Raw genomic sequence first — 27,940 nt, 5'->3', positions numbered from 1 at the left:
ACTGCGGAGCGCATGCGGCCAGGGTTGTTCACTAGCTGCCGGGGGTTCGTCGTGCTCGTGGCCTACTGAGTCCTTTAGCTGACCAGAGCAGCTGGAGCGGCATCAGGTAGGCAGACTCCAGGGATCCCAGGAGAACTGTTCTCCCATGCAGGAGTCGGCGGCACGAGCCGAGCCCGGCGCGGGACGGCCCCACCGCCGGGGTGACAGACACCGCTCCCCACCAATCAGGGGTGAGGTGGCCCGGCGTCCTGCCCAATGGGCTGCATGCCTAACGGGAGTGGGGCGGGCAGCCAAGGCCGAGGAGGTGCCGGCTCCCGCGCGCGGGGCCGCGTGGCCGGGCGCAGGTGGGGACGGGAGCCGATGGGCGAGTGGGGCGGCCAGAGGGGCCGCGGGGCCCGGGTTTCGGGGTCCGGCAGCGCTCGTTTTAGCCCAGCCTGGCTCGACGGACCGGGTGGCCGGCGGTGGCTCGCGGAGGGCCATAGAGGCGCGGGAGCCCCCTTTTCTCAGCACTCCCGACAGACGCCCGGCGGCCGTCTCTACTCGGACTGCTCTGACCCTCACGGCACGGGTTTAGCCTCCCTGGAATGGGGGTTCAGGGTCCGAGACGGGCCTGTCGCGATGGGGGATGGGCTCGGCGGCCTGGCCCCGGCCGGTCGGTGCGCGTGGGGACGTGGCGCGCCCTGACTCCGGTGGGTGGAAGGTGCCTTTGAGCTTACTTGGCTCGATACCCTCCCCATGCTGTCCCCTTCGTCCCCAAGCTGTCCCCCTGCCCTCCCGCCGCAGAGAATCAGGATGCCAGATTTTAAAGAAGTCACTGCATGGCGCGCTTACGTCCTCATTCATAATTTCGAATCCTCAGCAGTTCTGTGACACAGGCGATGCGGAGATTATTACCCCCATTTTACGCCTGTGAGAATCCAGACTTTTGGCAGCTTAAATGACTTGACTGACGTCTTAGTACAGAAGCTGTGGGGCTGGAATTTGACCTCACAACGTTAGGAAAAAAAGCTCAATTGCTAAATCGAGGTTTTTTGTTTTGGGATTTGTTTGTTTTCATCTTTGTTGAGTGCATCTTGAATTATATTATTTCTGTGCTGAAACTCCTATGTTGTCTCCTTATCACCTTCACAGTGGGCATTCAAGTGCCCACATAATTTGGCTCCTTGCCTGCCTTTCCAACTTATTTTCCCCTCTCCCCCATACTCTTCTCCAGAAAATTGGCCCTACCCCTGTTCTCTATAGAAGCCCCTCAGCTTCCTTGTTCATGCTCTCTCCCATAGTTTAAATCCCTCAGCCCTTTAAGGCCAGTGTATGTCTCAGATGTGCTAAGTGGGAGAAGTCTCTGATCCTCCCCAACCCCAGACGGCTCCTTTCACCTCCTCACCTTGGTCTTGGCACTGAAAGCTTTCTGCTCTTTTCCTCCCCTTTTATACCCCTCAAACGTTGTCTGCTTCCTTCCTACCACTAATTGCTCTTTTATTTGTAAATGTTTCATCTCCAGCTGGGCTGCCCACGACTTGAGGTATAGGCCCAAATTGGATTAATTTTTGTGGTCCCCAAAGTGCGCAGTAGCTCACACATATAGAGAGTCAGTAAATGTGAGTGAGTAAATGTCAGTCTCTCACCTGATCCTTGTGTACGTTGTAATGTTTATTGCCAGACACTGTGGAAAACTTCAAGAATCTCCCCAAAAGAGACATGTATCCTCTTAAACTTGGGGCAAATCAAATGCAGACGGATGAGATGAGTTTTCTGTAGAAAACTCTAAAAAAGGTGGCTGTAGAATTTCCAGAAACATCCAGAATTTAATCAGTGAGACTGGGGTGGGTATAGTCTCAGTAAGGTTAGGACATCTCAGTCTGGTTAGGACATCTAAAATGTAGTCAAGTTTGATATTCATGTGTCAGTAAGGAACTTTTCAACTGTAAGGTGATGGTCAGATTCCCCAAGTAATAGGGGGAAAAGAGAGGCAAACAAGTTTGGGGAGACTACATACTACCCCTTTTGGAGATCATGGTGCATGCTAAATTATTAAAAGCTCCCAGAGTCTTACCATAAAGAAACCGGTTGACTTTGTTTAGTCAGCATTTCTCTTATTTGTCCATAAAACCCCTTTTGGAAAGAAATCCCATTTGCATTTTGCAGAAACCAAAGAACATGTATTTTGGAATGCTGCACAGAGGATACAATGAGCTGGACGTGGTTGCTGTGTCTTCCTGGCTGTCTGAGGGGGGAACATTCTGAGCATTCATCTCTCCCTGCCAAGTTTGTTCATTCCTTCCCAGGGGAGGAGCAAGGCAGGGTAACGCTTCAAGCAGAACTCCCCAGTTTCCTTGTTCCTTTCTTAGCTTATTTTTATTAGAATTTGGCTTTACATGGAGCGTTCCTAGGAGGAACATATCCTGACCATGCCAAAGCAAGCATTCTCTGCTACTTGGCGATTGTGTTTCTCATTTTGATTGCATTTGGGTTTGCTGACCAAATGATGTTTCAGGGCCTCCAAAATGATCAGTCATCCCCATCGAGCCTGCCAGGGTCTCTTCTCTTCTTGGCTGTGCTGTTTTCAGCTGGCTCTGGACTCTGCTGCCTTTGCATATGTCCCTTTTCTCCCTCGTGAAGTGGATTCCTTCCATTCCCTGCCGGGACTAGACTGCTCTAGGGATTTAATCTAATCTGCCCTCTTTTTGAGACTCTGCCCATTGTGTGTTTCAAACCGGTTTATTACCTGATGTCGCCTTTCCTCAATATTTACAGTCTCTCTCAAGGCATATCTGGGAGACTGCCTTTAATTAAAAGAGAATTTTGGGTTTATCTTCATCTCTTGAAGGTTGAAATTCTTTTCTTTTATTCTGTCTTCCATAACCTTAGAGGAACTGTGTTTTCTTTTGCTGACACATTGTAGTTTGGCCAAAGACATTGTTACTATCATGGGGTATTGGAGTGTTTATCCAAGATTGAAATTTTTTCTTATGTAAGAAAAATAAGGAGGTACCTGCTTGGTGTATCATTGTCTGGTGGTAATGTCAGCCAACGTTTGGGGCACAGAGTTCTGTCAACAGCCTAGAGCTGTTTTTTGTTGTTGTTGTTGCTGTTGTTTGTTTGTTTTAATTAGGTTGACTCTCACAGTTGTGAGTTGTCAAAATTTTAGACAAAAGCTACATTATTTGAGTCGCAGTTGTTTTAAAGTCATTCAGTGATCCAAGAAATGTTTGTTATGGTCCCTTTAAACCTGACAGCCACCTTCTGAATTTGTTTTGACAGACAGGGAAACCAAGACTCCAAGAGGGTTCATAGCCAGTAAGTGGCAGAGCCGGTGTTTGGACCCAGGTAAGTTTGATTTGTTGAGATATATCTTACCTCTAATTCTTCTTTCTCCCAGGTCAAGAAGTAAAATGAAGTACATTCTAGTCACTGGTGGTGTTATATCAGGAATTGGAAAAGGAATCATCGCCAGCAGTGTGGGTACAATACTGAAGTCATGTGGGTTACATGTAACTTCAATTAAAATTGACCCATACATTAATATTGATGCAGGAACATTCTCTCCTTATGAGCATGGTAAGCAATTGCACTTCTTTCTTTCTCTTTCATTCCTTTAAAAATATATATTTATATACACACAGACACATATATACACAATTGTGTAGTATGTGGAAGAACATGTCAAACATAGACAATTGTGTGTATATTTTCATAAAATAACTTCCATTTCCTGCTTTCTAAAAGATCCTTAGTGTAACAGAATGATGTTTTTCTTGTCTGGACAGAGAGGAAGCAGAAATCTTAATCGGCAACATAGTGATTAGTCAAGAGTTTGCTATAGTAGAAATGGTCTTTTAGGTGGCTGACTGAAAGTTTGTCAGTTCTCTTGAAAAAAGAAATCTGGTGGCATAATAACTTTCCTCAAATATTTGAGAGGAGGGATTAGGTTTATTCACTGTGGCCCCAGTGTTTAGAAAAAGGATGGATGGATAGAAGTCAAGAAGAAATAGATTTGGGCCCAATATAAGAAGGAGCCTTCTAGTAAGCGGTACTGTCTGAGAGTGGGGTGCCTGACTCAGGAGTTCTCCTGGGTAGAGGTGTTCAAACAGAGGCTAAATGACCATTTTGTAGGGGATTCAAGCAACTGAGAGCTGCTGGATTTGGATGATCTATAAGCCAAGATTCTCTTTGGCTAAAGGAGCTTGGATAACATAAACCAGGATCCTTTGAGGCAAGTGAAACAGTTGAAATCATTAAGGGAGGGCAGGAAAATAGTGTTTTATTTCTTTGTTATTACTGAGGACCTGCTAACTGAATGCATGTGACCTTGTCTGAGATACTCCAAAGATTAATTGCTTAAAATTGGGGACAGATGTACTGTTAAGTCTTACTTCTAAGTTTTAAAATTCTGTATCTATACTCACTCTGATGAAGATGTAAAAACCTGTAAGGATAAGTGTCTTCAGAGCAAAAATCCTTATGTAACAAGTAGCATCAGGAAAAGATTGACATGTCAGAGTGATGTGTAATACAGAATTCTTGAGCAGAAGATGAGCTGTCTCTGAAAGAGAAAACATGACATTTCTTCCTTTCCTATTTTTGATCTCATCTCCTTTTGTGATGATATGAGTGAACTCTTCCGTGCAAAATTTCTAGAACAAAGTTTCAAGGAATGAATGAGTGTTTAGGGACTAAGGGGACATTCTTGCAGTTTCACAACCTTGTTGAGGTCTCAAGTGTAGCCCAGAAGCTCATCCTAACCAACATGGTCCTATCTTATATAAATTTGCATCAAATTATACTTTTCCACACTACAAATTTTGCTCAGTTAGGAGACTTTTTTGGAAATTCTTTTTCTGTAGGCAACAGATACCATACTATCCTAGCTTCCCATCGTGAAGTCCCGTATATCTACGGCCTTCTAGTCTGTAATTTCTGTCTAGTCAGTGCAAGAGTGAGTTTGTTGACAGGCTGGAAGTGTGTGTGCCTTTTGGAGAGTGGCTGGTAATTTTTCTTTCTTTTGTGTCATATTTACTTTTCTGGGAATAAGTTTCTCTGCTTCACATCAAGTGAATGCAGACTTTGTTGTCGTCCAGTGTCTGTACTTTGGGATTCGAGTTGTGCCACGGTGTATGTATTTTTCACTTGCCTAAATATTTTCACCGTTCACTGCAGGTGAAGTTTTTGTGCTGGATGACGGTGGAGAAGTAGACCTTGACCTGGGTAACTATGAGCGGTTCCTTGACATTCGCCTCACCAAAGACAATAATCTGACCACTGGAAAGATATACCAGTATGTCATTAACAAGGAACGTAAAGGAGATTACTTGGGAAAAACCGTCCAAGGTAATATGATGTAAAAATCTTAACCAGTTTAATTTATCTTGAGCACAAAAATTTACTTTTTATGTACTTTTAGCATGAAAGGGTCAAGGTACTGTTATTTATTGAAATACAGCTTCAGTTGATGACTCAGAGTCGTATGTCAGTTTACTAAAAAAATAATTTAAAGAAACCAGCCCTGTTCTATGAATGTCATTGAAGCTGCCAGTCCTGCCACGGTGGGCTGATTTGAGCCCAGATTTGTTGTTTTCACATGGTGATGAGTGGGAAATGATGAAGGCATCAAACCAAGTGGTGTGTGTACTGTGGATCTGGGACTGCTATGCACAGACACATGATAAGGAGACAAGCATCCACTGTGGGTCCTGTGGTTTTCAGGCTGTTCCTCAGGGCCGTGTGGGATGGGGGGTGTCTGCAAGGATTTCTGGGCCCTCCTCAACTTTCATGAGCGCAGCTCTACTTGTTTTGGGGTTTTAAACAAGTATTCATTTGAGAAATGTGTTCTGCTTTTTAAAAGGTGGGGTTGGAAAACCACTGGTCTGTTTAATGGCATAAGCCCAAATTTTGGGGGTTGTTGAAAAGGGGCTTTCATCTGAGTTATGAGAGTAAATCTGCTTTTGGCTTTAGACTTTATTAGGCTGAAAGCTGAGGGTCATGTGGACAGCTGGCTCTGATCTGGGGTGGCCCTGGCCAGTTCTGGGCTCATTGGGCCGTATTGGGATCTTAGCTCTGCTCCTTACCAGCTTTATGAATGTGGGGAGATTACTTAGCCTCTTTGAGCTCTGGTTTCCTTTTCTGTAAAATGGAGATAACAACCTCTCTGGTTGTTAAGGGGATTGAAGGAGCTAAGTCGGTAAAGTGTTCTCTGAGTTCCCAACACACAGAAAGGGATTAGTCAGGAATTATAATGATTTGATCATACAGTTTGTTGCTCTAGGCCTCCCATGTGTTCATTCATTTATGCACTCACTTATCAAATATTTATCGAATGACCACTTTGGACAGACCCTCACAAGTGTTGGAATACATGATGGACAAGACCGACGAGGTCATTGCCCTCAAGAGAAAGATAAAATGAGGTGTCTGCCCAGGGGTCTAAATACCCCTGGCAATGTGGAAAATGACCCCTGGGGAGGAATCTGGACTTGGCATCGTGGGACGGAGAACATCTTCTTGACCAAAAGGGGGATGTGAAATGAAATGAAATAAGTTTCAGTGGCTGAGAGATTCCAAAAGGAGCCGAGAGGTCACTCTAGTGGGCACTCTGACGCACAATATAGACAACCTTTTTTAGGCTCTAATGAATTGGAATAGCTAGTAGTAAATACCTGAAACTGTCAAACTACAACCAAGAACCCTTGAATCTTGAAGACGATTGTATAAAAATGTAGCTTATGAGGGGTGACAATGTGATTGGGAAAGCCATGTGGATCATGCTCCCGTTTGTCCAGTGTATGGATGGATGAGTAGAAAAACGGGGGCAAAAAAAAAAAAAAAAGCACCCAGTGATTTTTTTTACTTTAATTGTTCTTTTCCCTATAATTTTTATTCTTACTACTTTTGTGTGTGTGGTAATAAAAATGTTCAAAAATTAATTTTGGTGATGGATGCACAACTATATGGTGGTACTGTGAACAATTGATTGTATGCTTTGTATGACTGTATGGTATATGAATATATCTCAATAAAATTGAATTATTAAAAAAAAAAATGAGGTGTCTGTTAGGAGCCATGAAAGAAATCAATAGGATGAGGAGAGAAAGGGTGACTGGGGAAAACCACTTGGGTCAGGGAAAGCCTCCAGGGAGCGGGCATGTGAGGTGAGAGGCCAGCCATAGGAGACCATGAGAGGAGGAGGGAACAGCAGGACAGAGGCCCACGGCTACTGAGCGCCCAGTGTTCAGGGACGGAGGACAGGCCCACGTGGGCGAGGCTGGTGGGGCTGGCCACAGCCAGGTCATGCAGGGCCTCCTGGGCCTCAGCAAGGAGTCTGGATGCTACTCAGAGGGGTGGGAAGCCATTGAAGAGTTTAAACATGGGAGTGATGAATTTTGATCTGCATTTTTAAAATGTCACTTAGGCTACTGTGTGTGGAATAAATATCCTTGTACGTGAGGCACTGCTGGTTGCATTCATAGCACATTAAATGGTAATCTCCGCCCCTTAGGAATTTGTAGCCTGAGCTCTACAACAGTGATTTTTATAAAATTTTTGGCAAGAGCTGGCATTTATTGAGCACTTACATGTTAGCACTTACATGCTCCGCCTAGCATTTTACAGATGCTATCTCAAAATTTCCGCAGCAAGTTTATGAAGCAGATGGTATTACCTCTCCTGTTACCTTCTGACGTAGAAGCTCGTAATGAATAGTTAATTAATTTGCCCCCAGATCCACAGGCGACGAGTGGTGGAGCTGAGACTTGTATGCAGACATTCTGACCCCTGGATGCTGTGCTCCTACCCACTCTGCTATACCCTACTGCCTCTCTGCAGTGGATGTTCCAGCCTTTGGTGAACTGGAGACATAGTGGAACAGGATCCTACAGTCTCTTGTTCCTGCGGTGTTGGTGTGCAGCCAGAATGAGGGAGCCTGTATGGTGGCACATGTCCTGATGCAATCAGATGCCCCTCTGGGCCTTCATCTCTTGTAGGACTTCCAGCGACAACTTGGAAATCTAGAAAGGAGGCAGTGGGCAGTGTGAACCCAAAGATTTGTTGAGGCCATTTGCCTCAGGTCTCAAAAACACTTTTTGGTGTGTGGCCCTACTGCTACTCTGTCAAGACAAAAAGCACAGCAGTTTGTTTTAACAGTAAGTCTGTCTGTCTAGATTCCAGTGGACACTTGGTTTAAATCAGTGCTGATTCCTTTTCCTTTCTCTTTCCCAGTTGTCCCTCACATCACAGATGCAATCCAGGAGTGGGTAATGAGGCAGGCGTTAATTCCTGTAGATGAAGATGGCCTGGAACCTCAAGTGTGTGTTATTGAGGTTTGTAGGAGTCTTTTCTAAGCATCGTGATTCCTGTGTATGTGAACGAGGGTACATGTTCATCTCCTTATTCAGCCACCAACAACTGATAAGATAATTCCCACTGAAGCCCTTAAACCTCCCACCTCTCCCAGAGAGTTATGTTGCACCGTGGCAGGTAAGCACAGTAACAGCCATGTGGGATGGCCACACGGTGGAAAGCAATACCTTGCCCAAGCAAGTCTCCTTTCTCAGCATTTATAGATTGATTCACTTAGTTCTGATGGCACCAGTAAGAGTCGTGTGACACATTTTTGTCTATCTCTTGAGAAGGTCAGCTCTTGCAGGGGCACTCATCTCTGAATGAGCTTCGTTTGGTGTCGTTTCTGTATTGCCACTGTGCTGATCCCAGCTGTTGGATCTCAGTGTTCTGCCAAAGATTGGAGAATCAGAAGTTCCAGTAGCTTGTTTATATCTGATGCTTTTTAACATAAAGGTTGTTTATGGTTATGTTTATCGTTAGCTAAAGAATAAGATTTAGGCTTCCTTGCTTTGTGACTCATATGAATGAAATTCCTAGTACCTCTCTCACCTGACCTTTTTCCTGAAATCATGTAGAAAGATCCACAGTAATGTTGGGGAACAGTGAGCCTGTCCAAAAAAGCCATCTTTTAGCACACAGAAATGTGTATTCCCTGACTTTATGCAGGGATCGCAGTGACAGCAGTTATTAGGAAACTAAAGCACCAGAGGAAGGGTTGGTGCCTAAACTTTTAACTTTGTTCTTCTAGCTTGGTGGAACGGTGGGAGATATAGAAAGCATGCCCTTTATCGAGGCTTTCCGCCAGTTCCAGTTCAAAGTCAAAAGAGAGAACTTTTGTAATATTCATGTCAGTCTAGTCCCTCAGGTAAGGTATTCAGTTTTCCTCCTGGGGAGGGGCAAGGAGGGAGGAGGTTGATTTTCACTTTGAGGTGCAGGAAGCAGGGAATAAAGAACTTCTTTTCAATTGAAAATTTTATTTTTTAAGACCAAAATTCACAAGGATAAATAGAATCTGAGAGGAGTCAACAGTAACAAAAGATAGCGAGCTGGAAAGCAGATGGACAGGTAGAAACTGACCCAGCAGGTCTGGGAGAGCTGGGTCCCAGCCCGCAGCAGGTAAAGCAGAGAAGCAACTCTGTCTGCTCTGCAGAACCCTCACAAGGCTTAGGAATTGGCAGCATCAGGTACCTCTTGAAATGAGGTTGAGAGTGGGTCTTAATATAAAGGCTGTTTTGGAAGCAGTTAGACCCCAATATCCCTTTCCCTAACGTGTACATCCAGGCGTCAGCCCTTCCCACCTTGGCAGAGGACTGTAGGTGGTCTCTGGAGAGGGTTTTAGGATGAGCAGACCTAGGGATAGTTGAGGGCAGTAGTAGTGAACTAAAAACATGGGCATTAATGTAATTAATGCCATTGAGACACCTTGCTGCCTTCTGCCACTTGGTTCCCAGAATCATCACAACCAGGCTTAAACCTTCCATGTAGGAGATTGTAAGGTTCTACTCTGGGAATATGACTAGCCTGGGAGAAAGTACAGTGCCCCAGGGTCTCCTCAGTGAGACAGGCCAGCCAGCCCCTCCCATAGTGAAGATACCAGTCCACAAGCCCACCCCCTGCAGTGAACTTCCAGTTAGCCTCTTAAATATGAGCTGGCAGCCAGTGACCACCAGACATTTGGAGAAGGCATCTGATCACAACAGAGAAAAAGAACTGTATAGGAAATTGAGGCTCTGCAGGGAGCAGGAGCCTTTTAAAAAACAACCTATCATAAATATCCTCAGAGAATTAAGAGGAGATAACTGCATCCATTAAACAAGATGCCATGAGAAGAGAATATTTGGAAAACAGGAAACTTGGAAATTAAAAATTGGATAGGAAAAGTGAAGGATACAGGAGAAAGAAAGTTGAGGAAACACCCCAAAATGTAGAGCAGAATGCCAACAGATAGAAAATAGAAAAGATAAGAAAATGAGAGGACCGAGTCAGGAGTTCTAACTTTCAGATAATAGAAGTTTCAGAAAATAAGAACAGAAACTTAGAGGGGAAGTAGTAATCTGAACCAGGGGTCTGCAGACCTTGGGCTATGGACCAAGTTGACTGGCCATCTGTTTTCGAAAATAGTTTAATTGAAATTCAGCCATATGTATTTGTTTTTGTATTGTCTGTTGCTGCTTTCCCGCTCTAACAGCAGGGGTGAGTGGTTGTAACAGAGGCCATATAGCCTACAAAACCTAAAATATTTACTGTCTGGTCCCTTACGGAAAAAGCCTTCTGACCCCTGATCTAAACAGTTCAGACACAATTTCTAGATTGAAGGGGCCCGCTGAGTGCCCAGCATATTGAATGAAATATGACCCACATCAAGGTGCACTGTTGTGAAATTTCACAATAATGAAACAAGAAGTCTAAAAGTCTCTAAAGAGAAAAATATGTCTTTGTCAAGAAAAAAAATAAGAATCAGAATGGCATTGGACTTCACAACAGCAATACTGGAAGCTAAAAGATAGTAAAGCAATTTTCTTAAAAATTCTAAGGGAAAATGATTTCTAACCTAGAATGCTGTACATAGCAACTATCCATTAATGATCAGAGTAGAATAAAGATAATCTAGTTAGAACTCAGCATACAAAAAAAGAAAGAAAAGATGTTTACAAACACCAGGGAAAACAAAAAAATGGACCAGAATGGACTGGTTGTCTCTGGAGTTTGGCAGATGGGAGGGGTTGGCTAAGGGCTGGGAACCACCCTGCTTCAGGATGAACCTTAGAGAACTGTTAGACTCTAACCATATGCATGTGTAACTTTGACAAAATAAAAACTAAATTATATGAATGAGCAAATGATCTATTTCCCTATTAAAAGGTGTTCAGGGAAAAGTCATATCTGAACATTCTTTATTGTAGAGAAATTAACGTTTGTTTTCTTTTATGAAATAGCCAAGTTCAACAGGGGAACAGAAGACTAAACCAACCCAGAATAGTGTTCGGGAACTTAGAGGGCTCGGGCTTTCCCCGGATCTGGTAAGATTGCTTGATTACCTGTTTTCGGTGTAATCTTACATATGCAATTAAAATCACTTCTCCATGACAAACAGGACTTTTGTTTTCTTGGCATGCTTTGGATGATAATTGATGGTGGAGAAAATAGGTTTTAGTGCTTTGAACTGGGGCTATGTTTTGCAAGATTTTCTTATCTTGTGTGTGTGAGTTCTTACAGTCCTGGTGCCTTATTTCCCCTCTCGTTCCTTCATTTCTCTTTTCCCTCCTACTCATGAACATTAGTGAGGAGGAAAACTCAGTTATCTCTTGTAATTCATCAGTCTGTCTGTTCATTCACACTGCCATTTGCCTATGTTTCACTGATTTGGGAGTTAGGAATTTCAGTTCTGGAAAAAGGTAATACATTGTTGTGAGTTACTTGAATTGTGCTAACAGTTAATGTTTTCATCCATTTTAATGATTAAGTGTCTGTTTCACTCAAAAAACAAAACAAAACCCAATTTTGTAATCTCTTCCTTCTATTTAAATTGTCTTATTTTCTTTACTGCTAGGTTGTGTGCAGGTGCTCAAATCCTTTGGACACATCAGTGAAAGAGAAAATATCAATGTTTTGCCACGTTGAACCAGAACAAGTAAGTAGAAAGGCTATTTATTGCCTTGTAAATCCTTTTTTTTTTTTTTTTGGCTTCGGATTGTCCTAAAGTCTCTTAACCAGTTTCATGAAGCTTGTTATCTCATAGTTTGAGTCACTAGCCTGGTCCCTAGAAGAGCTGATACCCTGGCTCTGTGAATCCCTGTTAACCTTGTCTCCTGTGGTTCCCAAAGTCCCTTTACCTCTCCTGCCTCTTCTCTCCCTGATCCTTGAACTTGATGCTCCAGACATGCTAAATGTTTTTCGCTTCACCTGATACTTCACAATATTTCCATGGCTGTGCTTTTTGAGCTTGCTTATTTCTGCCAGGAGTCGGTGTCCTCTCTCCTTGTTGGCCTGGCAGTCTCCTGTTTATTTTCGTCCTTCAGGGCCCAGCTAGGGCACAGTGTGGTCTGGGAAGCTTTACCTGCCAAAACTCCTCCCCTGCAAGCCTCAGTTTTATCACGTCCTTCTCTGGGCTACCTGTGTGCCTCACACCTGCTGGTGGCGAGCCCTTGTGTGTTTGCATCCGTGTCTGTTTGTGTGTTCTGTGTGTCTAAGCTTGAGGGCGGCAAGGACCACCTTATGCACCTGTACGTGCCTGGTGTCTAGGGTATTCCAGGCTCGCAGACATGTATTTCAGTCTTTTTGTTACCTGTGCTAATAATGCAGGGGCCTGTGGTACAAGAAATCCAAAATTTTGGAACCTGTAATATATCTAAGTACATGCTGAGTATTGAAATTTTAGGTGGTGATAAATTGAGATTGTGGTTTTGATTAGGTTGGCTGAAGGTGAGTGGAAGGGAAATTGAGATTGAGGAAAGTTGAGTCCAGGTTATTGGTCAGTTTGTTTTACTACTAGATTATTCTAGGATCAAGAGACCAAGAAGGAGAACCCAGCCAGCTTAGAGCAGGGAGCACAAAAGCAGGAACCCATTTACAAGATTATGACGAGTATGGAGAGGAACTTAAGACGCTTCAGTACATTATTGAATAGAAGTAGTAATAGTGGCCATACTTGTCTTGTTCTGGACTTTAAATATTAAGCCATTAATGTTAAAAATTAAGTATTAAACCATATGTTTGTGGTATGTTTTTAATATTTTCATATTTTCCCTAATATTCCTAATTTGCTAAGGATTTTTATCATGAATTGGTCTTGAAGTTTTATCAAATCTGCATCCACTAAGGCAATTTTTTTTTCTCCTGTTATCTGTTCATTTGGTGAATTACACTGTTAAATTTGTTAATGAAGTGATTTTCAAATTTGGCTGCACACTGGAATCATTCAGGAAGCTTTAAAAAATATTGATGCCTGGCTCTTACCTCCAGAGATTGATTTAAGTGGTCTGGGGTGCAGCACCAGCTTTTGGATTTTTGTAAGCTCCCGAGTGATATTTGAATATGCAGCTGACTTTGAGAACCATTCTTCCTATGTTAAACCATTCAGGGATTCATGGATTCTTGGGACAAATCCTTCTTTGACAAGATTTTTTTAAACTACATTGTGGTTTGTTTGGTGATTTTTTTTTAAAGAATTTTTGCACCAGTGTTTATAATAGATTAGCCACTAATTTTCTATTCCATTCTTCTTGAGTTGGTTTTGGTAATTTATATTTTTCTAGAAAATTGCCCTTTTTTCTGTTTTCAAATTCAGAACTGTTATTTTCCCAAGGTCATATAGCTAGTAGGAGATTGTAAGCCCAGTTAGGTTTTGTTTCTTTGTTTTTATTAAATAAACTTTGCTCTTTTTAACAGGTGATCTGTGTCCATGATGTTTCATCCATCTACCGAGTCCCCCTGTTGTTAGAGGAGCAAGGGGTTGTAGATTATTTTCTTCGAAGACTTGACCTTCCTATTGAGAGGCAGCCACGAAAAATGTTGATGAAGTGGAAAGAGATGGCTGACAGGTATGTCTTGAAGATGGAGCTGCGAGTACTAGCCTGATTTCTCTTTTTTTGTAGGGGCTCAGGGAACTCAGCTCTTGTAGCACTCTGGCACGTCTGCTGTCAACATGGTAGAAAAGGTCTCAGTGGTAAGAGATGTTAAGAAGGTTAAAGGATCTTAGCCATCATGTAGGAGCCTGTGGATCAGGATGTCCTGTTAGAGGGGGGGGGCAGGTCCTAGGTCTCCAGACAGTGAGTTCAGATTACTTTTTATCACACTTCTCTCTCATCAGCTAGAAAATCACTTCAAACAGGTGCCCTAGTGCACCTGGTTGCACATGTTCAAGCCCCAGATGAGTGGGCTGTGTGTTCTTGGCTGACCATGGCCAGAGCCCTCTCGGGTAGCACTCCAGGTAGCTGAACTGGGGGTTTGGGAACATGCTGCTCACCCCACACCAGAAAGGCATTGCAGGGATGTGCAGTCTCCTCTCTTGACTCCTGCCAAAACAGTACTCCAGGGGCTGTCCCTGCTCCACATCCCTCGCTGTAAAGCACCATGCTGCCTGATGATCCACGTTAGTGATCTTCACACAATGTTTCAGAGCCGTCTTTTAATTGTAAAATCAATGTTAATAAGCATTTGGGAAGGGAGCATTCATTTCACTTATTTTCATTTTGACCTGTTGCCTTTCAATCTTTGTCCATTTATTTATATATCTTTATATAACTGCAAAAATGAGACCGTTCTGTGATATTTTTTTTTCATAAAACATCACAAGCATTTTTCTCTGTTACTAATTATACTTCATAATTAAAATTTTTAATGAGTATAGAGTATTCTATTATGTGGGCATCCCATAATTTATTCCTTTCTTTTTAGTTTTTCAGATTTTATTTTCTGTTTTCTTTTTTTTTTTTTCAAGTTCTGCCTTGTTCCATAAAGAATATGAGATGATTTACTATCATAAGTTATGATGCTGTGAACATTTGTGCCTGTAATTATTATTTTTCCCCCTCTTGGGCATTTCAGATCGTTTGGATAAATTCCTCCTCATACAATTCCTGAGCTGAAAAACAGTGATTTATGTGGTTTTTAGTATATGCTGCTTAATTTCTTTTCAAAAGAAACTGGTCAGTAAAACAGTTTCTGTCTCTGCTTGTCATCATTTAAATATTATCACTTTTTGAAATTTTTGGTTGATAATAAGGGATGTAAAATACATTTTTAAAATTTTTATTTCTTTTGATTTATTAGCTAGGCTAAATATTCTTCTTGTATTGTTTTACTAGTCACATTAGCTCTTGTGAATTGTCTCTTCATGTCTGGTCATTTTTAAGCCAATTTGTATGAGACTTTGGAAGTCTCTCTACAATGGTTTTTTGAGACCCTACCCTACTTTCTTGACTAGGCCTGCCATGTTGATCTGAAAATTAGTTCCTCTTCACCTGTCTACACAGAACTGAGATATCTGTTTCTGTTATATTCTTCCCAGACATGTTTTTTCCAAAGCAATTTTGATTTCTTGATGGTATGTACATTCTACGTAATTGGGTATTTCTTGACCTTTCTTTGATAGATATGATCGCTTGCTGGAAACCTGTTCTATTGCCCTCGTGGGCAAATACACCAAGTTCTCAGACTCATATGCCTCTGTCATTAAAGCTCTGGAGCATTCTGCACTGGCCATCAACCACAAATTGGAAATCAAGGTAGGGAGGGATGGTACAGGAACGGTTGAGCACCAGAGAGGGAAGAGGAGGGGAGCAGTCAGTATACCAATAGATGCTGGCAGATCTGCTTTATTCTTTTGTAGCTCAGAATTTCTCTTTCTCTCTGGGGACAAGTAAGATTTGTGGTTGGCTCCTGGCTTTGAGAGAATGGTAGAGCATTTTCAGGAAATAATGGAGAGAGACAGTCACAGTAGAAGCTGAGAGAGCGTGAACACTGGGATCTGACTGTAAGGTGACTGAATAAGGTCACCCTGTGGAAATGGGAGGGCCCTGGTGGGCCAGAGGCATGTTGCACAATGGATGGCACAGCCTAGAACATATTCCAGACACAGAAGGACTGCCTTTCCAACCCAGGCCTGGTACCATCGTAGTGTTGAGGTTTCTCTGGCGTGTTAAGCCACCCGGTCAGTCCCTGGAACCTAGGAGGCACTCAGTACATAGTGGCAGAAGCTGAGGAGGTGGAATGGCAGGGCCGTGGCCCCTGCCTGTCTCTGCCTAAAGGCAGTGGAGTGCCAAGGTCAAGAGCATGGACTCTGGAGCCAGGCAGCCAGGGCTCAAGTTCTGGCTTTTCTCCTATGAGATGTGTGCCTTGGCAAGTTACCTAACCCTCTTTGTGCCTTGGTTTCCTCATCTTTAAGAAAGGATAGTGGTAGTGCCTTCCTCATCAGGTTGTTGTAAGGATTAGTGGGTAATATAAGGTACTTCAAACGGTGCCTGATGTATAGTAAATAGAGATGTGGAACACCTGGGAACTCAGTGGATGGGAAAGTGGGAAGTGGAAAGTGTTTGGAGACAAGCTGGAGAAGGCCTGGTCGAGAGTCCCATGAACTGGGCCAAGTCTGGCTCTTACTCTGAGTTCAGGGAAGTGATTGCAGGATATTAGGCAGAAGAGAATAGGCTTGAGAAGGTTCACAAAGGTTTTTAAACTATGAAGTGATGGTTTAGGTTGATTTTAGGAAGATAAGTCTGACTGAAGGAAGTAGATAAGCTCATACACAATAATATAAAGATAATCTAATTTTTTTAATTGGCAAAAGATTTGGACATGTAATAAAAGATGCAGGTGCTATACATGTTCAACACCTTTAATGGTTATAGAAATGCAGTGAGTCATCATAAGATATCAACTCACTCCCACTAGAGTGGCTGAAAGTGTTGGTGAGAATGTGGACACTCATGCTTTGCTGGTGGGATTGTAGAATGGTATAACCACTCTAGAAAACAATCTGGCAGTTTCATATACAGCTGAACATATGCTTAGCATATAATCACTAGTTTCACTCCTAGATAGATATTTGCTCAAGAGAAATGAGAACATATATCCACAAAACAGATTTGCACACAGATGGCCAGCTTACTCATAGTAGCCAAAATCTGGGAAAACCCAGATCCCAGATGTCCACCACAGGTGAAGGGGCACACATGCTGTGGCCTGTTTACCCAGTGGAAAACTACTCTGCAGTAAGAAGGAGCTACTGATACAAACAGCAACATGGTTGGGTCTCAGAACCATTGGGCTGAGCAAAAGAAGCCAGACACTCAAGACTACGTACTGTACGGTTCCATTTATCATTTATGTGAAGTTCTAGAGGAGGCAGGTGAATCACATCTGTGGCTGCTTGGGACAGGATGTGGGGAGGAGATTGCCTGCAGAGGGGCAGAGGGACTTCTTGTTACAGCAGTAATGTTCTATATTTTGAAGGGTGTGTATGTTTGACAGAACTCATCAAGGTTAGAGGAATTCATCACTTAAAATGCTTATATTTTATTGTATGCAAATTATAGCTCAATAGAGTTGAAAGAAATGAAAACAATCTGGGGTGGGAGATGGCCTGGGGAGAGTGTTATTTGAACAGAACACTTTAGAGACCTCTCCAGTGACAGCTGAGACAAGATCCTCAACAGATGAGAATATAGCACAGATAGAGAGCTGGCCTTGGAAGTTGGATGATTTTGAGGAAAACTCTTTTAAAAATATAAAGTTTTTACCTTATTGAATTTAAATATATTAAAATTACTATTTAAAAATATTTTAAAATTAAGAAAGATGGAACATTGATATTATTTAAAAGTTATGAAGGAACACAGGCCTGGAGTCATGAGCCTGCTTCTTTCTCTCCTGTCTGAACAATCGCCAGTACATAGATTCTACAGACTTGGAGTCGAGCACCTTACAAGAAGAGCCTGTACGGTACCATGAAGCTTGGCAGAAACTCTGCAGTGCTCAGTAAGGAGTATCTCTACCTTGGGTTTCCAGGGTTTTTCTTGGTTTTAATGAACAAAGTATTGTGCTTTGTGTGCTAGTTTTAAGTAGTCTGTTGGCTTAAATATTTTTTTATTATTTAAAATACTACATACTATATGATTTAAGCCTTACAAAAATACAGCTTACTCATATAGTTGAATCTGAAGAAAACTTGTTCTAATTTTATTGATATAGCTTGCCGTATGTCTCTATTGATGAGACTTTATTTAAAGTTTTTTCATCCAAAACTTCCGATAAGTACCCATCAGTAGACTCCCATAAATAGTTTTCTTTTGGCAGCTTTTATTTAAAATAGCAAAAATTTAGAAATAATTTGTTAGTTCGCCAGAACAATTGAATGTTAGAGAACCACTACAACTATTGAGACTTTTGTTTCTGCACGGCACACTGAGCTGATGTGGAAAGGCCTCTTCCTATGCCAGCATCTACAGAAATGCTAGATAGTAGAAGGGAGACACTTTAAGCTAAGAGGTAAAATGGAGGTTATGCCAATATATTGTTAAAAATGATGAAAGAGTTTATGTCTGGGACAAATATTAAGGGCGCAGCAGCATTATTACAGTTGTGTCTACTGTGTTTTTCACTTGTTATAAGCATTTTCTAACATTATTAAGGAAAGGCCTTGGTTTTGTATGTGACTTTTAAGTTCATGGCATTTGCATACAGCTCATTGTCAGTCTTTAAATAATACAGTCCCAGTTCAGTAGCAAAATACATGGAGTAATATCATGGTTTCAGTGTGGTGGAAAAGGGGTGTGGCCATGTGGTTTGTTCTGTTGTGCAGTGGAGTGCTGGTTCCAGGAGGGTTTGGTGTTCGAGGAACAGAAGGAAAGATCCAAGCAATTGCCTGGGCTCGGAATCAGAGAAAGCCTTTTTTGGGTAAGGAGCTAAGCAATGCACTCTTACCTCTGAGTAGGGAAGAGCAAGGAAAGGTGCGGCATGGGAACCTATAAATCATTAACAAGGAGATTATTGAAACAGGCTAAAGATACTATCTTTCTAGGTAGCAGCTCAAGTAGAAGCCTTTTTGGTTCTGTTAGGGAGAAATTCAAGCTCTCCTTTAAAATGGAAATTATAAGCTTGTGAACTACATGTAAATGTCCTTGGTATTTGGGGTGGAATGAAATATCGGTTAGGAAATCCTTTCCATTTGTTGAACCGAACTATTTGGCTGTACATATGAGATTGAGTTGTATCTCTGCCTCACCTGGAATACCAGCTGACTATAATGGGGCAAAGTGATTTAGGATGCTTCCAGATGCTGTAAATTTTAATAATTTAAAACTTGATCAGTTACAAATAGGAACTTAAGGAGGGGAAGAAAGCTTGAATTCTTAAGCTCCGAAAAGGATGTTGCTTATCTCTGAAATTCAGTAACTTGGAATCCCTATCCATGCTTAGACCCAGAATTTGAATTCTGGTGGTGCAGGTAAAGCATAACAGCAGGCGGTGCTTGTTTATAGCAGGTCATGCTGAGAGTTTGATGGTGATTATAGCTCTTTGAACAAATGGGACACAAAGTCTGTGGCAGGCTGGTGGGAAATGTAGGAGCTGCCTTTTCGGTGGAGCGTCATTTGTTTTTCTTCTCCACTTGGAAGGTGTGTGCTTAGGAATGCAGTTGGCAGTGGTTGAATTTTCAAGAAATGTCCTGGGATGGCAAGGTAAGTGTCCATGGAAAAACATGTTACTAGTATCAGACTACTTTAAATTCCTGTTTAAATTGTTTCTGGGAGGGTGTAAAGCCTGTTCCATATTGGGTGGTGATTGGGACCTGTGGCAAAGACAGGCCTGGTTTCTAAGTACTTCATTAAGCACAGTCGGGGAAACTGCTGTTTATTGCAGTAACGCAAGGCTCCATCAAACTTATTGCACAGGAAGGAAGGAGGGCACATAGCTAAGCTGGCAGCCTCGGCTTTCAGTCCCTGAATTTCCTGTTCTTGAGGTTCTCTCACTTTGGTTACCATGGCCACCATCACTGAGCTGGTGCCCAGCGAGAAAACTCTGACCTATGTGAGTTGTGTCATCAGTAAACCTGGGCTTTGAAGCCAGCCAGGCCTGGGCTCAAATTCTGACTTTGTCACTTGTTAGTTGGGTGATTTTAGGCAAGGTACATAGCTTTCTGGGCTGTCATTTTTTCTGTAAAATGGGGATAATAATAGTACCTGTTTCATAGACGGTTGTAAGAATTCAGTGAAATAATGCATGTAAATAGTCCCTAGCACAGTGCTTGGAAAACAGGATGTGCCCAATAACTGCATCTCTTCACCTAGCTAACTTCTATTACCGTGTAACAGAGCACCCCAAAATGTAGTGGCATCAAACAACAAAGACTTATTACTTCTCAGTGTTCTGTGGGCTGACTAGACTCAGCCGGGCAGTTTTTCTTCTCCATGTTGGGGACCTGAGAGCAGTGCTGCCCTGCATTCAGCTCTGTGCTCCACCCAGGCAGCAACTCTTTCACTAGTTAAACCCACACTTCTTCACTAAATGGCAGCTGGCTCCCAGGAAGACCAGCCCAACGTGCAAGGCCAAGCCCAGAGGCAGTATGGGAGGGACCACACGGGGTGAGTCCTGGGAGGGGTTCCTTGGGGCCACCAGTGTGCGAGTCTCCCACAGCCCCTCACTCTCTGTAGCCCAGCTGGCTAGTACTAGGTTTGCAGAAAGACCTTACAAGTTCTAAAAAAAATATATAAAGCAACCTGAAGGAATATAAAAGCAGTCTGGCTTTGCAAAGTATAAGTGATTCTTTTGTGGCCAGCTTGCTTATAGGGCTAGATTCTTGTTTTGTAATTTTTCTGAGAGATTGCTTTAAAATAACCCTAAGGGGATGGTGACTCAGTTTTTGTAGCCCCGTGTCCTTTGGTTTCTGGTGTCTTAGCTTCTGGCAGGTACTGTCCTACCACCACCACTCCAGAACTGGCCTTTTATAGCCCACACCCACCCCTGCCACTGTCTCCCACTTAGCTTCCCAGCCTGGTGAGTGACCTGGAGATGAGCTCACCCTTCGCTTGAGACCTGGCCCTAATTTGGGCCCAGGAGGAGAACAGTACATAGCACTCACACAGAAAGAACCAGACACACAGCACCAGGAAATTGATTCTTTTTCTTTTAGTCTTTAGCAGTTTAGCTTACAATTAGATGGTAAATTCAGTATAGGATGGAAAGGTTATTTTTAATACCATGAAATGCTCTGGATTTTGAAATCAGTTAATTTCAGTGTAGCTTTTGGAGGCGGTTGAGTAGGGCAGTGCTTTAGATGGTGAGGATGAAAGACATGTAGGAGAAATAGTACTTGGTGAATCATGGAGAGATGCAGTCTGAAGCAAGCGAAAAAGACAGTAAAAGAACTGTCACAAAGACACATTATCTATACAAAGAGTATTAGGTTATATCATTAGTTTTGATCTCCCCATTTTGTACAGCTTAACTTCCCGAAGAGTTGCAGGTTTAATAGAAAAAAATTCACCTATTTACCTGAGTTTGTGTGTTGAGTATTTTAAGTCTTAAAAATGCAGTCCTTATTTTTGTTCTAATGATATTAATTTGAGAAACGAAATTGTGATTTAGAGCATAGGAATGAAGCTATTAAAGAATCAGTTTTGTTTGTAACTATTTTTATAACCCAAGTATTCTGACCTTTCAGATGCCAATTCTACAGAATTTGACCCTCAGACAAGTCATCCCGTGGTGAGTGGAGTGAACCTCACATGCTGAGAAGGGGAGGGGGTGGGGGGCGTTTCTGACGGTGACTGATGATGGAGGCAGGAGGTGGGGCCGCGTGGGTCCATCTCAGAGGACCCTGAGGTCGTACTCTTTCAGAGCAGACAGGAAAAACTTGTATTTTTTCATTATATAATTTCTCACTACTCTTCCCAGTTTGCCACAGCTAACATTTTTAAGACAGTTATCACCACAGCCAATCAGGGGGATTCCTGATTAAAATAATTCTCCTTCTTGGCTCCCCTCAGTTCCCGGGAGTATATAATAATACTGATTTAAGCACTCACTGTGTGCCAGGCACTGTTCTCAGCACTTTATATATATTAATTCATCTACACCCTAGCACCAGTCCTGGGAGAGAAGCATATAACCAAAGAACTGCTGGGACACAGTACCAGTTACATGGGAACCAAGCATTTCCAGGCCGGCTGCCCTCGGTTACATCTCCGGCCTGCGGAATGGAGCCCTGCCCAGCTGGTGATGTTCAGGCTCCGGGCCCAGGCACCTGCCTGTACTCACTGGGATCCATAGCCCTGGGGTGACGGGAATGTGGGGGCGTTTACTTTTTTCAGCATCACCAGGTGTCTTTGGAGCAGCTACCATGTGCTCCTGGTGACAAGGTGCTTGGTCCCACAGAACTTAAACAGTTTGTTGACTTGAAATGAACTTTGCTGGGACTAAGACCTCAGGAGGAGAAGGGCAGAGTTTTAAAGTAAGGAACCTTGGGATAGCAGGGAGCAGGGCACTGTGAAGGTCCTCCAGGCCCTCGAGAAGGCGCTTGGAGGAACGTGGCCCGTGAGGAGAGTGGGAGTGCCCCTGCTGGGATTCCGGGCTCCTCCATTCCCCCCCATCATCCCTTCTATAGGCGTTTGTTAAGTCCTGGGTGCTAGCCCTGCCCCCGGCCCCTCGAACCCAAAGACGAAGGTCCCTTGCCTTCGAGCAGCTCATCGGTCTGGTGGAGGAGACAAGCATGTTATATTCTGACACATGTAGTGTTGTATCCATTCTGCTGTCTTAGTCTCTATTAGAATGTGCTATAACCAGCAGCACGTATGGTCCAAAGGGCTGTGGGCAGGAAAGGCCCAATGAGGGAGCAGCTGTGTCCAGTCCTGCAGGTCATGAGGACAGGCCAAAGAATTAAACTCTGACCCAAGAACGGTTTCAAAAAGGATTATCGGGAGACATTTTTCCCCTTTTGACAAAGCCCCTCTTATAAGAAAAGGCTGGGGAAGGAGAGCCTGCTCACTGCTCACTTCATTCCTCGAAGGCAGTCTGTCTTTTAACAGGAGGAGGGTTTGGTAGCTCAGTGTTTGTTTTCTGAACGTCTCCAGGTCATAGACATGCCAGAACACAATCCTGGACAGATGGGCGGAACCATGAGGCTGGGCAAGAGGAGGACCCTGTTCCAGACCAAGAACTCGGTCATGAGTAAGAGCCGCCTTGTCCCAGTCCAGCCTTCAGTGCAGCACGGCCAGGACTCGCGTTTCGGGTGGTGCTGGGCTCTGAAGAGCCGGGCTGGCTTTTTTTGGTTTTGCTCTTGCTTTTGAAGCCCCACCCCCACCCCACCCCTTCAGAATGCACTGTAATAACCACAGCGCAGTGTGGGTTTGGAAAGGTCATGGGCTGTGTGGTCTGGGAGCTGGAGGACCCTGGGTGCAGGCCACTCACCAGAAAGAGGCAGTGCAGTGAAATCCATTGTGATCTCTTACTTTCTCACACTATTAGGTTGAACCGTATGAAACTGCCAATAAAATGAAGTACTAATAGATGCCAAAGATTTAGGGAGGTTTTAGGGTGGGAAAATACTGAAACAAATGACTCTGTTACCCAGAATTTTTTTTTTCTTGCCTATTGGGAAAATTCCACCTTTAATCTGTTAGCACTGCACTGCTGGGGCTGTCTGGAGTTCTGAGAATCACTTGAGTAGGTGATTCACGTCCTCTTCAGCTGTCAAGCTCTGTGGTTTGGGGATCTCACCTGGCAACCACGAATGAATCAGTGAAGCAGCAGCCCCCGGGGGCAGGCGACCTTTGATGGCTGTGGCTGAACTGCCTGGTGTCAGCCCTAGTGTGATCTTGTGTGGCTCTTAAAATGTCTGTCTGCCCCACATTTCTCTCAAGGCTATGGCCTCTCGGTACATTGTGATTTCTTTTCCAAAGCAGTTTCCAGCAGAAAATGGTGATGGTGAAAGTTTTTTTCCATTACAGTTTCCCTTAGAGTGATCAGAAAGAGTCAAAATCCCAAGAATTAGTCTAAACTGTGCTATTAAAAGCAGGTGATCTTGGTTGGCAGGAGACCCCTAGAAATAACCTTCAAAGGCCTGATTCTGCAGATGATTAAATAAACTGGAAAGCAGGATGTGGTTGTGAAGACATTTTTTGTGTTATCAGAATTCTTTACATCCGGCGTGCTTTTTTTTTTTGCCAGGAAAACTCTACGGAGATCCAGACTACTTGGAAGAGAGGCACCGCCACAGATTTGAGGTGAGGACGTGAGCTCTGGGTCCCCCTTTCTGTTACTCTGCAAACACAAGTGACTGTGATGCCAGCAATATTATTTTTCATGCATCAACAGGTGAATCCAGTCTGGAAAAAGTGTTTGGAGGATCAAGGCTTGAAGTTTGTTGGCCAAGATGTTGAAGGAGAAAGAATGGAAATCGTGGAGTTGGAAGGTGATTATTTGGGCAGTTGTATTTCAAACGGAAAATTTAGTTTTTCTTGGCACATGGAAAAATGTAAAAATGTAAGTTGTTGCCCATGAGCTAACAGCTGTAGGAAGCAGCATGGGGCGAGAGGGGAGGTGTTGGTGTGGGCGGTGTGTGGAGCCCTGGGAGTTCACCCTTGCACCATGGCCTGCCTGGGGCAGCTGTCCAAGCCGTGCTCCCAGCTCCTCATTCCATAAAGTGAGAGCTCCGACTTGGTGGTAAAGTCCCCTTCAGGTCTGATGGGAACTGTGTTATGGAGCCCCGTGGGAGTCTCAGGAGCTAGGGAAGTGGGGGTGGGACCTGCAGGAGGAGGAGGACGGCCGCACTGGGGAAGGGCATCATCATCATGCTTTGGGGTTACCTTCTACCTAGATTCAAATTAAGACATTTTCAAATAATAACAGGGTCTGTGGAAACATGAAACATGCTTTTACTTTTTATGCCTACCATTCATAATGAAGCTCTTTTGGATTTCTGCTTCAGATCATCCTTTTTTTGTTGGGGTTCAGTATCACCCCGAGTTCCTGTCCAGGCCCATCAAGCCTTCCCCGCCCTACTTTGGCCTCCTCCTAGCCTCTGTGGGGAGGCTCCCGCATTACCTCCAGAAGGGCTGCAGGCTCTCGCCCAGGTGGGTCACCGCTCGCTTCCGCAGGCAGCCCTCGTCCTCTCCAGTCCTTTAGGTGGTCACCAGCTCGTTGCTATGAGGCGACACAGTCACGAGTAAGAAAAGCTATGGGAACCAGGGAACTGGTGCCTGAGTCTTCCCTGCTGAAGCTTCCCCGAGGGGCTCCTGTGCTCTTCACACTCACACGCTTCCTTGCATGGGTTTTCTAGGCTGCTCTGCACCGGCCTGGGTGTGCCCGCCGGGTCCTCCTCCCCGCAGCTTCCGGGTGCCACGGACCTGCATGCGCACCTGTGGCAGGAGGACCCCGTGGCCCGTGGCAGGGAGCCTGGTGGATGTCATACCCCCCTGCTACTGCTCTGGGAACCAGTTAGCTGCTCTGAACTGACAATCAGCGTATCATGACTGAAGCATAAAATGTATCTTTGTAATTAAAAGATGAAAATCCCTCTACAGCCTCATACTAAATATATAACGTACTGAGAGTCTTTCTGATTCCTGCTGGGTGCAGACAAGTGTCCCTTGAAAGGTATTGGTGGCTACAGAACAGGGAAGTAAAGTGAATTTTTGGTGGGAGATAATGAATAAATCATCTGAATCCTACAGGGACACCTACAGTGACAGAAGTGGAAGCAGCTCCCCCGACTCTGAAATCACTGAACTGAAGTTTCCGTCGATAAATCACGACTGATTCTGGTAACGTGATATTTAAAAGCTTTACATTTTTTTTAATGGTTACTGGATACTAGGATTGCAGGAATGTCATGGAAGTTTTCAGGCAGAGAACAAAAGTGGGAGCCTGCCGGGAAGGCCCCTCTGGCTTACGTGGCACCCACCGCCCTGTGGACCCCGGTTGGGGGTGGGGGCAGCAGTCACTGGGCGTTCCTTTGCCTCATTTACTGGTTGCCACATTTAATGCCAATCTGATCAGTTCTGGGGGCCCTGGATTCTTGGGCCCCTATTTCATGTAGCCACAAATTTGGAGAACTTAAAGGAGGTGGCAGGTGTGACATTTGTGGCATTTGCCATTTTTGCAGAGCCTCCAGCTTCCCTCAGGAAGTGCTTTAAAGCCAGCAGTGCTTGTAAAACAAAGCTTTATGTTGATTGCTGCTTGTTCTGTAAATCCTTCAACATCCCACACAATTATTGAACACACTTGGAATGTCTTTCTGTAACAAGGTTTGTAAGTTTATAAAGTACAATAACTATGGGCACTGCCACGAGTTATATAAAGTCCTTGTACGATAGCTGAGTGGGCTGTATCAGCCAAGGGACAGGTTTTGCTGGTGAAGGAGCTGGACGGGATTAGGAGTGGGCTCTGGAAGGAGAACCAGGGGTGTGAATGGCCCCAGGTGGAAGGAGCTCTGGCCCTGGGGGTCGGGAAGGGTATCCCCCCGGGTCCGGCGCACCTGTATCCACGGTGAGCCTCCTCCTGGGCTGGCGGCGTCTCTGTGGTCACAGAGTCTTCCTCCTGCCTTGGTCGATGAGCCACTTGGCCTGCGAGAGCCTTGAATGGTCGGCAGGCACGAGAAGCGGGTGAGCATCAGGGGGTGACCTTAGTGGTTACTCTCTGAGCGGTGAGCATTTAGCACAGGTGAACTCATTAATTCCCTCTCCCAGGTGGTTTGCGATGGGCCGTGTGACAGGCTAAGAAACTGACACAGAGAAAGGACAGCAGAGGAGGTCGCTGTGTGGTCCGTGGTGGGGGCTTTCTCACGGCCTCGCGCTGAACTCCCTGTTGGCAGCACTGATCAGAGGGCGGGTGCTGTGGAAAAACCAGTCCTGGGGCAGAGGCAGAAGTCGATGAAAGATCTTAAAAATGCATGATTCTGTAGGAATTATAAATTTAGCTTCTAGTCATTCATATTCAGCTCCCACTACCATTCTTCAGTGAAAACCAGGCATAGTTCACCAGGCAGCTGACTCTGCCTTCACATCCATCGTGTAATTACTAAAGTGTTTTGTTTTTTTTTTGAACAGGGATGATTCTTCAAGAGAGCCTTCGAACTCATAGAGTTTACAGCTTTGATTTTACACTCAGCTTTTGACACTTTCTTTAAATTATGTTTTTATGGAAATTATTTTATTATGGGGGAAAGGTATTTAGAAAACTTTGTTACTTGCATGTCCCATCGTGTATACTGACTCTTCACACGGGGTACTGCCTGTCGTTTGACACTCTCCTTTGTGGTTCTTGAGTTTCTAAGAAGAGATGGTCTGGGAGCTGATGACGGATGGGGCTGGTCGGGTGCCCCAGCGTCACCGTGTTTCTCCAACTACCTCGTGTCATTATGGATTTGAGCGATCACCTGTTGCTTCTCCCTTATGAAGAGTGTGCCACGCGGACTTAGTAAACATGGGAAGATGTTTTTAGCTAGTATTTATAACACTTTGGTGCTGGTAACTTGAAGGCATTGCTTGCCACCAAGAGCAGTGAAACCAGGGTCAAAATCGTGACGCTGCCCTGAGCTGTGGGGACTTTCAGTGCCAACCATGGCTGCTCCTTATCCTGAGGGACAGGTGACTTGATGTCACATGAAACGGCAAGAAGCCTGTGCCTCTCTGAAGTGTGACTTTAAAATCCCCCGGCCTCTGGCTGCGCTTCCTCCCCCTGGAGCTGGGAAATACTCCTTGCATCAAGGGGTTGCTTTAAACAAGAACAAAGAATTTTTGTGGGAAACTGCCTCTTAACCCTCTCATATATAGACAGCTTTGGTTCAAGGGGATTTATTCCTTCCAGAATGGTGTTACTGCAGTTGAAATGCAGCACGTTGGAAAGCTATTTTCTTAACCTGATGTAACAACAGGCACAGCTGTGGCCTCTTACATGCTGGCTGGACTTGATGTAGACTCTTAACTTAACAAATAAATGATGCAGAATGAGATGTGATTCGTTTTTAATTCTCTTTATGCCGTCAGCCAGGTGGCAGATGTCCGAGCGTGACGCTGGGGTGCCTGGGTGCAGTTCCCCACGCTGGCCATGCCAGGGTCCCCTCCAGCTGAGAGCCTCAGTGACCAACCTGATGAGTTCTCTTAAAAACTAAGAG

The 27,940-nt window shown here is 44.1% G+C and overlaps 1 protein-coding gene across 5 annotated transcripts; it reads left to right on the top strand.

Moving 5' to 3' along the window:
* CTPS1 (CTP synthase 1) lies at positions 1 to 27,776 on the top strand. Of its 5 annotated transcripts, none has more exons than XM_037827546.1 (18): positions 1 to 106; positions 3,380 to 3,558; positions 5,158 to 5,328; positions 8,212 to 8,312; positions 9,083 to 9,199; positions 11,271 to 11,354; positions 11,885 to 11,965; positions 13,723 to 13,874; positions 15,428 to 15,560; positions 17,720 to 17,808; positions 18,632 to 18,726; positions 19,446 to 19,508; positions 21,491 to 21,534; positions 22,899 to 22,995; positions 23,995 to 24,050; positions 24,142 to 24,238; positions 24,755 to 24,899; positions 25,500 to 25,590. In XM_037827546.1, exons 2-18 carry the CDS (start codon positions 3,393 to 3,395, stop codon positions 25,582 to 25,584), a joined length of 1,776 nt encoding a protein of 591 aa, XP_037683474.1. In that variant the 5' UTR covers positions 1 to 106; positions 3,380 to 3,392; the 3' UTR covers positions 25,585 to 25,590. The 5 variants fall into 5 exon arrangements, with proteins under 5 accessions (XP_037683474.1, XP_037683476.1, XP_037683477.1 ...); XM_037827548.1 differs by lacking the exon at positions 1 to 106 and adding an exon at positions 225 to 230; XM_037827549.1 differs by lacking the exon at positions 1 to 106 and adding an exon at positions 326 to 344.
* Positions 27,777 to 27,940: the final 164 nt, after the last annotated feature.

Source organism: Choloepus didactylus, chromosome 2, assembly GCF_015220235.1.
Source record: "Choloepus didactylus isolate mChoDid1 chromosome 2, mChoDid1.pri, whole genome shotgun sequence".
NCBI classification, from domain to species: Eukaryota; Metazoa; Chordata; class Mammalia; order Pilosa; family Megalonychidae; genus Choloepus; species Choloepus didactylus.
The sequence above is the reverse complement of the archived record's forward strand: the minus strand, read 5'-3'. Positions and strand labels throughout refer to the sequence as shown.

Bases quoted from the DNA above. Each gene is read 5' to 3' on its own strand.
- CTPS1 (XM_037827545.1), top strand. From the start codon at position 3,393: ATGAAGTACATTCTAGTCACTGGTGGTGTTATATCAGGAATTGGAAAA. The intron at 13,875-15,427 runs GTATGTCTTGAA...TTTCTTTGATAG, and splicing joins TGGAAAGAGATGGCTGACAG to ATATGATCGCTTGCTGGAAA. The intron at 21,535-22,898 runs GTGAGTGGAGTG...GAACGTCTCCAG, and splicing joins CTCAGACAAGTCATCCCGTG to GTCATAGACATGCCAGAACA.